General features: G+C 40.4%; 1 protein-coding gene across 2 annotated transcripts in view; it reads right to left on the bottom strand.

Annotated features, from left to right (window-relative positions):
- Window positions 1-1,084: 1,084 nt before the first annotated feature.
- slc18a2 (solute carrier family 18 member 2) overlaps window positions 1,085-13,699 on the bottom strand; it is a 33,413-nt gene continuing 20,798 nt past the window's right edge. The window contains exons 12-16 of one of the 2 annotated variants that reach the window (XM_084021653.1): window positions 12,652-12,703; window positions 11,784-11,847; window positions 11,585-11,704; window positions 11,056-11,189; window positions 1,085-7,532 (exon numbers count right to left, since the gene is read on the bottom strand). In XM_084021653.1, coding sequence (XP_083877779.1) covers window positions 7,425-7,532; window positions 11,056-11,189; window positions 11,585-11,704; window positions 11,784-11,847; window positions 12,652-12,703 — 478 coding nt within the window. In that variant the 3' untranslated portion in view covers window positions 1,085-7,424. Of the gene's footprint in view, window positions 7,533-7,963; window positions 8,099-11,055; window positions 11,190-11,584; window positions 11,705-11,783; window positions 11,848-12,651; window positions 12,704-13,699 lie in introns of those variants that run through there. The other variant, XM_084021654.1, reaches the window with a different exon arrangement.

Raw genomic sequence — 13,699 nt, forward strand, 5'->3', positions numbered from 1 at the left:
TGGTTTAATCAGCTCACACAGAAGAACTTTCAAGGCACGACCTGTGACGACTAACGGCGGCACTAGTCACATGTCACTGAGAACACGGCAATGTCCATTTTACTTCCGTTCTCTTTTAGTGTACAGTATGTGATCCCCCTCGGGGTGTATGTGGACCAGTAAGAGTTGATCATGGACTGAGCCCTGAACTACTTTAACTCGTTTTGGGATTTTTGTTCGTTGTCCAATGTATCATTGGGCCAAAATGGTTGCACATTGCAGCATACAGGCAACAACATCGAGCAACGCAAAGATTATTCAGCATTAAGCTCTAGTTTTTCTTAATGTCATCAAATCCCTTGAAATGAGCCAAACCAGCGCATGACCTGATGTTCAGACTGAACAGCTCTGCATAACAACAGAAAACTGCGAGCGTTGAGGGGAAGAAACCCCAGATGTGCCCTTTTAGAATGAGTGTGGTGTAGAAAAGAGAACACGGCTCATCCATAGAAGCAGAACAGCATCCGCTGCTTGTAGAATAAGCTGTAATGAACACTAAGATGAACCCTTTGTGTGCTACTTCTCTTCCTTTTCCACTGTGACATTTCATTTTACAGTGACATTAACGAGACGTCCTGTTCCCCTCCACTGGAGTCCGTGTGTGTGTGTGTGTGTGTGTGTGTGCGCGTTACATATTTGAGTACATTGCATCAGACGTATGTATATTCCCCTTCAGATGCGTAGTCTGATACAACATGCACCTACGTAGCTGTTTGGGTTCTTCGTTAGAGAGAGAAGAGGGAAGCATCTGCCAAGTAATTGAAGGCCACGTTAAGATGGACGGGCTGATTACAGTGTGTCTGCTCTCACATTTCCCCGTCATGGCAACTCGTCCTGCTGTCTTCCAGCAGCCGGCGCCGACATTTCTCTTACCAAACTGAAAAGCATGCCTGTTCTTCGCTGCTTCATATTTCCATGGGTACCTATGTATGTTACTTATTGTACGTCAATAATGGGAGACGGTCAGTGTTTTAAACGCACCAAAAGATATCGCTGCGGAAAACATGTCATTTTTTTGAGGAACAAACTGCTTTTTCAGAGTATATCACATTTAATAGAGGATATGAAGTTCCCACAAGTACGAAGACAGAAAAAAAAAATAACATACATGTAGGACGGCTCACATACCGACATGTGGACACATATGGATGTTTGCAATAGATGTTGGATTAATAACAAAACTACAAACCATGTGAATATCCACACAAGACTCGATCGAGGAGAAAAAGAAGAGTTTGATGTGTTGGTCCCAACTCAGACCAGCCAGTCTGCCGACTTTCACATTTATGGATGAGCTGCTCCAGCTCTATAATCATGGAGTCATTTTTGCCAACACAGTCCAATACAGTTTTTCACAGCTCATCAGCAATTTGAAAGAAAATAAAAAAACACAACACATGACACAACATCCTGAACATTACAGTATATTGAAACACATTGAACATCACAGGAGTCTTCATTAAAATAGAGCAATAAATCACTTTGTAGCGGATCGTTTTCCAAATATTCAGGCAGAAATATCTTTCCATCCATAAATTTGTCAGGGATAAATAATCTCATCGGTTGAGGTCAATCTCAGGGGGTGGAGCCAAATAAACAATGTAAAGGCAAAAAACGAAAAGTTTTAAAAATATGGCCAAAATATAGCAACATATTTAATAATAAAAAAGGAAAAAGGACATGGCCGTTTTCCACTCATTCCTGAGAACAACAACAAGCGTTACTTTTGTAGGTAATAAGTTAAGAATAAAATAAAACAGAATAAAAAGAGAAGACATGTATTTGTTGTTACTGACTGAATATTAAGCTGCACATTGAGAACAACAGAGAGCTGAAGTCTTGTTCTACTAGCTGCTGTAACTCAGTGTGAGGCTTACTGGGCCTTACTCTGAAGAAATGTAAAACTACAGCTCCCATAATGCTGCAGCAGTATGCCAAATATGTCACTGTCTTCTGATATTCAACTACAAGCTCTTCTAATGTAATCCTTTCAACTTTTGCAATGCAAATGTATTCATATTAAGTCAAGCTTTTTATGGACGTAATGTTTACTCTGGATTATGGATAGATTAAACTCTAAGGAGTACTTTGCCTCCAGGTTTCATATCAAATAAGATTAAGTATCTATTTGCTCTACGACACGTCTACTACTACTGCTACTACAGTAAGACCTAGTGAAGTACTATGTTATAGCAACTAGCACACAGCGACCTGAAACTGCTTCCTGCATTCTGTTCAGCATCACACATCGGTTTCAAAGCAGACTGTGGAGGTCCAGGTGGGGAGCAGGTCTCAGTCCAAAAACAGGACTTTCACTAGGAGACCGATGACAGGCAACGCCTTTAAGCATAACCAAGAACTTTTGTTGTGTTTTTGTTTTTTTTCAATTTCATAATCATTTTACTCCAAACCATGATGCTTTTTTAGTGGTTTTGTTATCTAAACCTTAAAAAAATAAGTTTCCCTGCAATTGAGAGTAGCTCAGTTCATGGTTATATGTATGGGAATATAACCATGGAGGATACGGTTTGGCTCTGGGAGATTCTTCTCTTACTACGTATTAAAGATAGTTGGCTCTGTCTCCACTGAGGTTAAACCACTGAGATTATTTAAAGACATACATTTTTCATGACAAACATGAAAATAAATAGTAGCAAATGCCTCGTAAAGACACGTCCAAACAGGAAAAGCACTGAGGAGCCTTTTACTGTCTGAGAGTGGAGAAAGCACTTCATTGTGTTATTCAGGAGAGTTTAATTAATTATTGTACAATAACTGTCACAACAAGTTAAGGCATGATAAACACATATTATGCAAATACTTCAGAAAAAGATGCTCATTTACATACTGCCTTTTCATGTCTCCGCATCAGTAGTCCTAACAGAAAACACGAGTGGTGAACAGAGTCAGGGATGTCATTGATTTTTCCAAATCCATCGTAGAAAAGTGAATATCTGACTAAAGGACACGATCAACACCTTTGGCCTTGAAAAAGTTTAATCTCTGAGAACAAGAGGCAACCCGTGACATCAGCTGTGTTGATCTAATCTATAAGGCGGATATTGGTATTTTAGTAAACATCAGGTCTCAGGTCAGTGTCATCAGATATGGTTCATAAAATAGTCATGATTGTATTAAAACAAAATTGATATGAATGAATGACTGAATCCAGTGTGACATTTTAGAAGGACCAACAATTAGTAATCCAGAGGGTTTAGAGTTTTGGACCTTAGGGTCTCGTTAGAGAATATAGTTTGAGAGGCTTTTCCTCTCCACGAAGAACACAATCGTGATGGAAACAATGACTTTCTATTTCATGGTTTTGGTAAACTTGGCAAATGTCAGAATATTGAATATAATCACAGAATATGCCTGAATCGTACCTTTAGTTACCCCACATAGCCGCCGGTGGGTCGATCCACTGAGGTCAGTCCATATGGAGATCATGCTGCTTCCACTCTGACGAGGAACATACAGCTCTGCCAGAGAGATAAACGCTGGCATCAAGGAGCCAAAGAGAAACATCTAGAGAGACTGATGAGAGACCTCAACAACGCTAGATATGCCAGATGAGCTGAACACCTTTTACTTGCTTTACCTCCTCCAAAACGCGTGGAGGACTGGCCTCCGTCAGTATCTACAGCAGATGTGAGACAATAAGAGTGAACATGAGATCTGCTGGGAGAACATCCCGATCATGTCCTACGAACATGAGCCAACCAGCTAATGATGTCATCGCTGACATGTTCAGTGTAAATGACTACAGCCACGTGGCACTCAGCCCCACTCTGATGAAGGCCTTTGAGAAACTGGTTCTCCAGCACTCCATCCCAGCCAGCCTGGCCACTCACCAGTTTACATGCAGAGCCAACAGATCGTCTCCACCGGCCTCCACTCAGCCCTCATGCACCTTGAGAATAACAACAGAAGGTCTGTTTCATATGATGGCGTATTAGGGCCACTGGAGGAAAAACTATAGGCTTTTACGCATAGGCATTTTTTTTCCTACAGTGGCCCTAATACGCCGTTGTGGTTTCATGATCTCAGCTCAGAAATCAACATGATTTCTCTTTCACTCTGCAACAGTTTTTCAGACAGACTTCCTCTCAGACAGACTCCAGTTAGTCCGGATAGGTGGCCAGACCTCTTCCATGCCGGCGTTGAACACCTGAGCCCCCCAGAGCGGTGTCCTCAGTCCCCTCCTGTTCGTGCTGTACACCCACGACTGCTACCCGGCATGAAAAGAACTGTGTCTGCAGACTTCAGCGGATGACAAACAACGATGACATTTCATGTGGAGAGGAAATCAACATTGTTGCGGAGCTCAGAGAACAAGCTACTGCTCCGCTTCAGTAAAACAAGGAGCTGATTGTTGAAAGAAGGCGGTCAAGACTCACACCCTCGTCTACATCAATGAGGTTTCCTGGGAAACGGGTGATGAAAACCGTCCACCGAGCATCATGATGTTGGTGAGGAGAGCGGCCTGCCCAGGTACAAAGAGTCCGGCAAGAGACAAACAAGTGTGACTACAGAGCAGCACCTTCCTCAGACTCCTCAACTCCTCATCCTCTGCATCCCACGTAATCAACCTCACACAAACCTCAGCTCTGAATGATCAACGTGTTTTCACACATCACACTACGTGGAACCGCTCTCTTTCTTTGCTATGAAAGTTCTGATATTTGCACTCTTCTCTTTGCTCTAACCGGAATCCCAAGTTTTATATTTGCATTCTGATTTACACTTTCCTGCACACACTATTTCTGTGTATACGTGTGTGTGTGTGTGTGTATTTATATCTATATGTAACTGGATACCTTCCTTGTTAATATATATTTGTGCCTCTTATTTCCACTGTACTACATTCTGTGTTCTATTTTATTGTATTCAAATTCAAATATGTGTTTATATATTTCTGAGTGTGTGGAGGAGACTACAACTACTATTGTTTTTGGACCATAGAGTATGCACAATACTAGGACCCCGGAAGTGGGTCATCTAAATAATGCAGTCAATTTGATCAGAAATAAGATGTGTATTTTCTGACATGTCAATGAAAAAGGTCTATTGTAAACAGGCTATCTCTGTATTTAACTATATTTTTTAAAGAAAACAACTTTTGGGAACATAGCAGATGGGCCGAGGAAACATGTATCATACTTCTAGAGTTTTCTTTGGTCCTGGTTTCTCTGGGTTGTGGAAGCCGTTCAGCCATCAGTCTGCTGTGAATTCAAGCTGACTGAGGTTGCATCCAAGACAAAGTTAACTAGAACAAGCAAGTGGAATCTGTCATTGTCCAAATTCAAACAACAGCCTGGTCCGAGGTCAGAACAAACAATAAAGGCAGGTAAAAGAACATTTAGTGAGCTCACACCTATAAATCCAGTATAATGTTCCATTATGCAGCACTCGTCTGTGTGCTCTCCACTATTCCTCCTCATCAATGTTAATCGGAATTGATCGTCACTGAAACTTGACGCCTCACATTCTTCACATTAAAAGCAACGGAGGGAAGGCTGGAAGACTTTGAATGTGAAAACTCTGCAGGAAGCATTGAGGATCAATCTGTGCAGCTAAACATCGATCAGATAAAGTCAAAGAGGAATTGTCTACGAGCAACGAGGGAATAAAACAACGCGTTGTCAGTGGCTCTCAGCATCCCATAGGATAGAATAGAATAGAATAGAATAGGATGCAACTGTATTGACTCTGGAAGTCATGAGCATATTCTAGTCCTGCTCAATGTGTTAAGTGTCCTGAGATGACTTCTGTTGTGATATGACACTATAAATAAAATTGAATTCAATTGATAGAATAGAATAGGATAGAATAGAACAGAATAGAATAGAATAGGATAGAATAGAACAGAATAGAACAGAATAGAATAGAATAGGCGTTGTAATGTTCAGCTTGCGCTTCATAGAAGAAGCTTCAGTTGTTGAGCCTGAGTCCAAGCTCCCATCGCACTGAACAACGACGACCACAGTGGATTATGTAAAGCTGTACTTAATGGTTCGTTCTGTTACATTCAAACTCTCTCTCCCTCTCTCTCTGACACAGGCAGTGATGTGAAGCTCAATCCTCATCTCTCTAGTTATTTCAGTCCAAATGTCAAAATGTATCTTAAATAGTCTGTATGAGACATCCTAGAATTTCAACTAACTCCAATGTAAACCCATCCATCACAGGACTTTCACCCAGGAGACATCTGTTTATGTCCTGTGTGGAAGCAAGTGGACATTGTTATGCCTCTGTAATTACTATAACCAGTTATGTCACAAACATAGTTATAATACATAACAAGCTTAGTTATTCTCACTCAAACTCAAACCACAATATTTCCGTAAACTCCACCAACGTAGTAAGTAAACCTAAAACTAAGTAAACCTTTGTTAGAAGTTTATTGTGAAAAGAGACTGTCTGCAAGCGTAAACCGTATGTTTCCTGTGAATACAGATTTATTTTGAAAGGACACTATGTACAACGACACATGTAACAAGCGGAAACGGACACGTCCAAATCGTAAAAAAAAAAGACACACTCGGAGCAGCATGGTGCTTCAGTATGACACGACTCTGTTACTGATGGGATTGGTGGAAATGCAACTCATTTTGAATTTGCACTAACTGGGGAATAGAGGGAAATATAATTTAAGAATGGTTCTTCCTGCTACTGAGGTAAATAAAGGCCACTTTTTTAGAATTTGCAGTATTAATTATATTAAATAAAAAGGAGTACGGGCAGCAGCTTTAAATGCTCTTTTTCTCTGAATATGCCACAATGTTGGGTTCTGTTCTTCGGAGGATATCATGTATCTACGTTTTAGAAGACATTCCTCATCCTTTACTCATGCACTTCAACTGGGTTCACTTCCCCACACAGGTGAGTCAGATGAGCTGGACTTTAAACACAAAACACCTCCTTGACGTACCACACAAGTACCCAATTTTACATTTGCACAAGGTATGGTCAAAACACACTCGACAGTATCGTGGACATAGAGAAGATAAGAGTGAGACTTTTAATGGCTGACACATAAATTAAGAAAGATTTGTATCCAAAATAAACCAGCAAAGCGTACTTGTTGCTCAGCACCCTTCTACTACCATAAAAGTGCTTTTTGACACATCTCTCTACTGAATAAGGCTGTTGGCTAAAAAAATATCTCTCACACAATGCGCTTGCAACCACAGATCAAGAACAACTTTGGTTTGCTCCAGTACAACTGCTAAGAGGACACAGACCAGTGAAGACTGAACGCAGGACATTCACATGGAAATATCTTGGCTGTTTTGTTTCATTGCTGTTTTTTTTTTCTTCTGTGTTCCTTTTTTGTACAAGAAAATAGATCCTCTGAAGGGTTAACCTGCATTGCTGGTGTCCTGTTAATCATAGTCGTCGTATTCTGGATCCATGTTTTCACCCTGGTAGTACGTCCCCTGTGTGGAGTAGGACCGTGTCTTCATCGAACAGTTGGTGTCCATCAAAATAGCCTGAAAAGACAATCGTAGGAGAGTGTGCCATGTCTCAAAATTATTTGGGTAAAACACATTTCTGTCTGCTGAGTAAAATCACACATTCAGACTTAAAAGACTGGAAATGTTCTGGGTTGCTGCAGCGGATCGTTAACGTCTTTCAGAGCGCCAACACAGTCTCACGGTAGTTCACAAAGCCAGTCGGGATCAGGTTTTTTGGGGCGGGCACACAAATGAAATGCAACCTTGTGATTAACCAAGAGGTGTTGTTGCCTAAACCTAATGTTGATTTTCTTCCCAAACCTAACTGTATATAGTTATTTTAAGCCCAACCAAGATGTTCTCAAGTTAATCAAGTTAAAAAAAAGAAAGGCAAACAGTGATGGAGGGTGATAGGGAACACATGGTGATGAAGACAAACAGAATGTGATGGAGACGAGAGGTGATGAATGATAGCGGATGCTGCATGGAGACGAACAGACGGATATGAATGCAGAGGGATGAGGAGGTGCAGTCACGAGCATGCAGCAAACTGATGTCCAATGATGGTAAGGTCATTCATTCGTGTTGTCTGTTTTGTTAAGCTGTAAACATGAGAGAGCATGTGTTTATGTGAAGCCCTGAACACAAATCAGTCAAAATGCATTGGCAAGTCCTTTCTAACAGTTATTTGTATGCCAGATACGTGTAGAAACCTCATGAAAGCTTTTTTTCTTGCATTGCCTTTGAGACTCCACTGTATTTTTTTTCATCATAGATGAGACAACATTCCAGAAATGTATTCATAGTAAATGGCTTATATGAAGTGCACCTTAACATGTCAACTGTACTCAATTGTGTCTAACTGAAGTTATTTAATCAGAGGTAGAGTTTATCAAGATTTTCCTCATGCAATAAATGAGGTCCTGAAACACTGACGGTTCAGTTCTTCTGAGCCAACACAGTGTCAAAGGTCATTTGAAATCTTAACCTTTCAAAGCTGTGGAACAACATAGTGATATATTTTAGTGCTGTTTGCTCGTAGGAGATCAAGTGCAGGGCTATGTTGCTATGTGGCTACTTCACTTACAACTGTTATCTCATTGGTTGTGCTTTGAAAGCTCCTGGCGTTAACTACACTGGAAGCGTATATTAGGCAAAATCATTTCCACGTCTCTTCAACATGCGTGGAAGTCAAGTCCCCCTGTTCAAAAAGGGGGACCAGAGAGTGTGTACCAACTTCAGGGGTATCACACTACTCAGCCTCCCTGGTAAAGTCTACTCCAAGGTGCTGGAAAGGAGGGTTCGGCCGATAGTCGAACCTCTGATTGAAGAGGAACGATGTGGGTTCCGTCCTGGCCGTGGAACAACGGATGTTTGGGTACTTGTCAGTCAAATTTGTTTCTATAGGATCTTGGCTGCGCTTTGTCACCAATCCTGTTTGTGATATTCATGGACACGATATCAAGGCGTAGTCGGAGGGAGGAGGGTTTGCAGTTCGGTGCGGATCTCATCGCCGCCGTAGATGATGTGGTCCTGCTGGCATCATTGATCTGTGACCTCTAGCACTCACTGGATCGATTCACAGCCGAATGTGAAGCGGTCGGGATGAGGATCAGCACCTGCAAATCTGAGGCCATGCTGCTTAGCAGAAAAACCAGTGGATTGCCTGCTCCGGGTAGGGAATGAGTCCTTACCCCAAGTGAAGGAGTTCAAGTACCTCAGGGTCTTGTTTGCAAGTGAGGGGACAATGGAATGTGAGATTGTCCGGTAATCAGAGCAGCGGGGGTGGTATTGCATTCGCTGTACCGCTCCGTTGTGACGAAAAGAGAGCTGAGCCGGTAGGCAAAGCCCTCGATCTACCGGTCAATCTTCATTCCTACCCTCACCTATGGTCATGAGGGATGGGTCATGACCAAAAGAACTAGATTGCTGGTACAAGCGGCCGAAATGAGTTTCCTCAGGAGGGTGGCTGGTGTCTCCCTTAGAGATAGGGTGAGAAGCTCAGTCATCCGTGAGGGACTCGGAGTAGAGCCGCTGCTCCTTTGCATCGAAAGGAGACAGCTGAGGTGGTTCGGGCATCTGGTAAGGATGCCCCCTGGGCGCCTCCCTAGGGAGGTGTTTCAGGCACAACCAGCTGAGAGGAGGCCACAGGGAAGACTCAGGACTAGGTGCAGAGATTCTATCTCCACACTGGCCTGGGAACGCCTCGGGATCCCCCAGTCTAGGGCTGGGCGATTTTTTAAATTTAATTGATAAATTTGCATTTTTACTTTCCTAGGTTTGTGAAATGGCTGAACCGTGAAATCACGATTATAAAACAGTTCTGGACTCCGCAGATTTGTTTTGCTTTAAGGGACTCCGTAGTAGTCAACTCTCTCACTTTCCAGAACGCGTGGAAAAGTCATCCACATATTACATCACCGCGCCGACAGACGGACCATACAAATGTCCACCAACTCAACGTCCTTTTACCAATTAATGAGAATACTTCCTAAAGTTTGCGATCTCCGTTTACTGCTCCTTGGCGCTATCCTATCTCTCCTCTCTCTTCCCTCTCGCGGTTTCCCGTCCCTCCTCCTTAAGCCCCGCCCCCCGGGCTCTTCCTTACCCGCGGCCAATCACAACAGGCGACACTGACAGACACATGCAGTGAATCAAATTACAGAAACAAAAATAAAGGCACAGATACCCTGGTACTCAGGTACCCTACTGTTACAGACATTTATAATAATATACTGATTTATGATTAATTTGTCTTAATCTAAATAAGTTAACCATTTCTATTCATTATTAAACCAAATTACTTTTAGTTTAGCTATCTTACGGGTTTATTACTGCACTTATTTAGGAACTAATTTATTTGAATCCCTGCTTTCTACACCCGGGCTACATATTACTATTATTGTATTTCATTTTACAAGTTTTTTCAGGGATGGCCTCCAAGAGACATTTTCTTTTCAATTTGATTTGTTCACATAGGCTGAGACTACTTGGTATTCATTTATTTGTATTGTGTTAATAAAGAAAATATGTATTTAAATTTTGCATGAAATCGTCCATTAGTTTGAAAAGATGAAGATTTTATTTTTAGGCCAAACTGCCCAGCCCTCCCCCAGTCAGAGTTGGCTAATGTGGCTAAGGAGGATTGGGGTCTCCTGCTGGAGCTGTTCCCCCTGCGACCCGACCCCGGATAAACAGTTGATGATGAGAGTGAGATGAGAATTTCCAAAATGTTGGAACTGGACCTTAAAAAATATTTCCATTGAACATAATCAAGGTTTTGCAGAATGGTCTAATATCAACATTGTCTTCAACATTGTATTCTATAAAACTGAAGATCATCTTTTTTTGCATTCCTATTCTGACATCCTACAGCACATTTTGATTTCCGGAGATATATACGTTTCAACATGTTTCTGCGTTTTTTCTGTAACCACAAAGCAAGGTAATTGCGGTGATGTAAACATAACACCCATTGCAAATTGACCAATAGAATTACATGTTCTAGCAACATCATTCAGACATAAAGGCAATGCAAGAAAAGTGTTTTGAATCTTACAATTTTCTCTTCTTGTCCCGGTGGATTCCTGAGGAAGATGCAAAGAGGAGCAAAGCTGATATCCACTATTCCAATTATGGTCATCAGCCAGGGGAAGCCAATACTCTCAGCTATGGCTCCTCCAATCGAAGGACCTAGATAAGAAGAGCACAGAACGCATAGCAGTTTGTTTGCACTGTAAATCTGTAGGGACTTAAACAGTTAAACAGTAAATTATTAATATCCCTAGTGCAAACTGCTCTGTTTGTATCAGGAAAACACAACGTTGAATGTTTTTGTTAGATCTGTAATAGTATTAAGTACTCGGTATCGGTAAGTACAGGAATTTATTTTATTTTATCTTTAATTTATCTTTCCGTTTCTACAACAACATACAGAGATAATGGGAAATAATCATGATTAATCTTGATTAATACAAAGCTACCCTGTATTTATCTGATTTAAAATTGTAATTCTTTGACAGCCCTAATGATAACCTGTAGTTTAATGATAATTTTGTGATCTCTGATTGATCTTATTTCCTACTTACCTAAAGCAAATCCCATGCAGAAAGCCACATCAGCAATGGCATACACACTTCCATAAACAGACACATGCCGCAGATCCACCAGGTAACCCATTATAGGCATCATAGAAGAGTCCACCATGCCTGCAACAGACAATAAAGGTGTCACACACTCAGTGGGGAACACACTTGTTTAGCTTAGTGTTAGATCTAGCAGACGTACCAATAGCAAAACCAACACCAAAGTTTGGAATAATCAGACCGTAGATGTCTTTGGCAAGCGGAACCTAGAACAGACAGATATCAGAAAATATATTAATTCGATACACCGATACCACTTTTTTATCAAATACAAATACTTACATTTCAGAAGGCCTACTTGCCTATAGAGTACTGATACGTAATACCATTACAAGACTAACAATAGGCTAACTTTGAAAACTTTAAGTTTAAGTTTTCCAGATACAAACAGAGCAGAGTTTGCAGTAAGGATATTAATAATTATCCCAACTGTTTAAACTGCTGTTAGTTACACAGTTCAACAAATATTAAATTATATATTAAATATGAAGGATAAGAAGCAAAGAGACTCAGTGGAGCAGTTTGTCACTGAAAGGAGAATAGTGCTGGTCCATCATCAAGCCCAGCTTAAAAGGTCAGCCCACCTTAACTGTTGCTGAGCCAGAGTTTTGTGGAGAAGATAACCTGCATGTGGACTACAACAATTGAGCTGATGCCTAGAGAGTGAGCTCTCGGTATTATTCCTAATCTAGAAACTAAGCCCCCTTTTTTGGGGGGTTGCAATGCATTGCTGGACTTTGTATTTTGTTTTTCGGGAAGGATATAACTCTACATTTTTGTTTTTTCATTGGACATTTTCCCTCTGGATTAAGTGGACTGGGTGAAAAGGCCCTACTGAAGTACCTAAGTTGTTTACTTAACTAGAGGTTGTAGGAATTCAATTTACAGTAACTCACAAACTAAATAATAAATAAAAATAATTGAACCTTCAAGATTGAGGGGATTGTTATATGACATTTAGAGAACAATGAGATATAGAATAAAGGTGTAGTTGTCTTCCTAATACTTACACATATGACACTGATTCCAACCACTGTTATTCCAATGAGAGCACAAAGCCATCTGGAAGAGACACGAGACATGTTCAATGTACATATAATCAAACACATCAATTAAAGGTAGAGAAGGATGTGAGTTTGTTTAACATGCACATAACCCATATTTATCGTCATAGGTTGAACATTGCATTATTCCTCAGTTATATTTAACAAACATAGTAGTGTATTAAAAAAAATAACACTTCTATGTTCTTACCTATAGCACTTTGATCATAGCACTGCTGTTCTTAAGGTATACTTGCTGAACAGCTACTACTTTACTCAGACGAGGACCTAACACGTGTTTCTATTTTTTAGCTCTTACTTTATCGGCAATGATATGTTGTGGTTACTTTCTTTTGAAAAATGTACTTATTGTAAGTCGCTTTGGACAAAAGCGTCTGCTAATTGAGCTAAATGTAAATGTATTACAATTACACTTACCTTAGATTTAAAAAGTATTGGAACTAAATAAATGATGAATGAACAAATCAATGTATCAAGGCTCTAAAGCTATAAAGTATAATACACAAACTGTATTGTCCCTGTTATTTGTCCAATTTCATAGTCTTTCAACATTTTAATCGAGTGATTTGTGTACATCGTCAAAAAACAAAAAAACATCTCACAGCACGGTTTGTACAACAAAACCATGTTAAATTTAGGGGGTTTGGTCAACAAAACCAAGGTTAGGTTTAGACAACAAAACCAAGGTTAGGTTTAGACAACAAAACCAAGGTTAGGTTTAGACAAAACCAAGGTTAGGTTTAGACAAAACCAAGGTTAGGTTTAGACAACAAAACCAACGTTAGGTTTAGACAAAACCAGCGTTAGGTTTCGACAACAAAACCAATGTTAGTTTAGACAACAAAACCAACTTAGGTTTAGACCATAAAACTAATGTGTGTTAAAGACAAAATTAAAACGTTAGTTTTTTTACACTTTGGGACATGAGGTGTCCATTTGGGCTGTTAAAATGAACTTCGGGAATCGAATATAATTTAAGAAGTAAAAAAATCAT

This window comes from Eutrigla gurnardus (assembly GCF_963514095.1).
Source record: "Eutrigla gurnardus genome assembly, chromosome: 11".
Classification (NCBI taxonomy): Eukaryota; Metazoa; Chordata; class Actinopteri; order Perciformes; family Triglidae; genus Eutrigla; species Eutrigla gurnardus.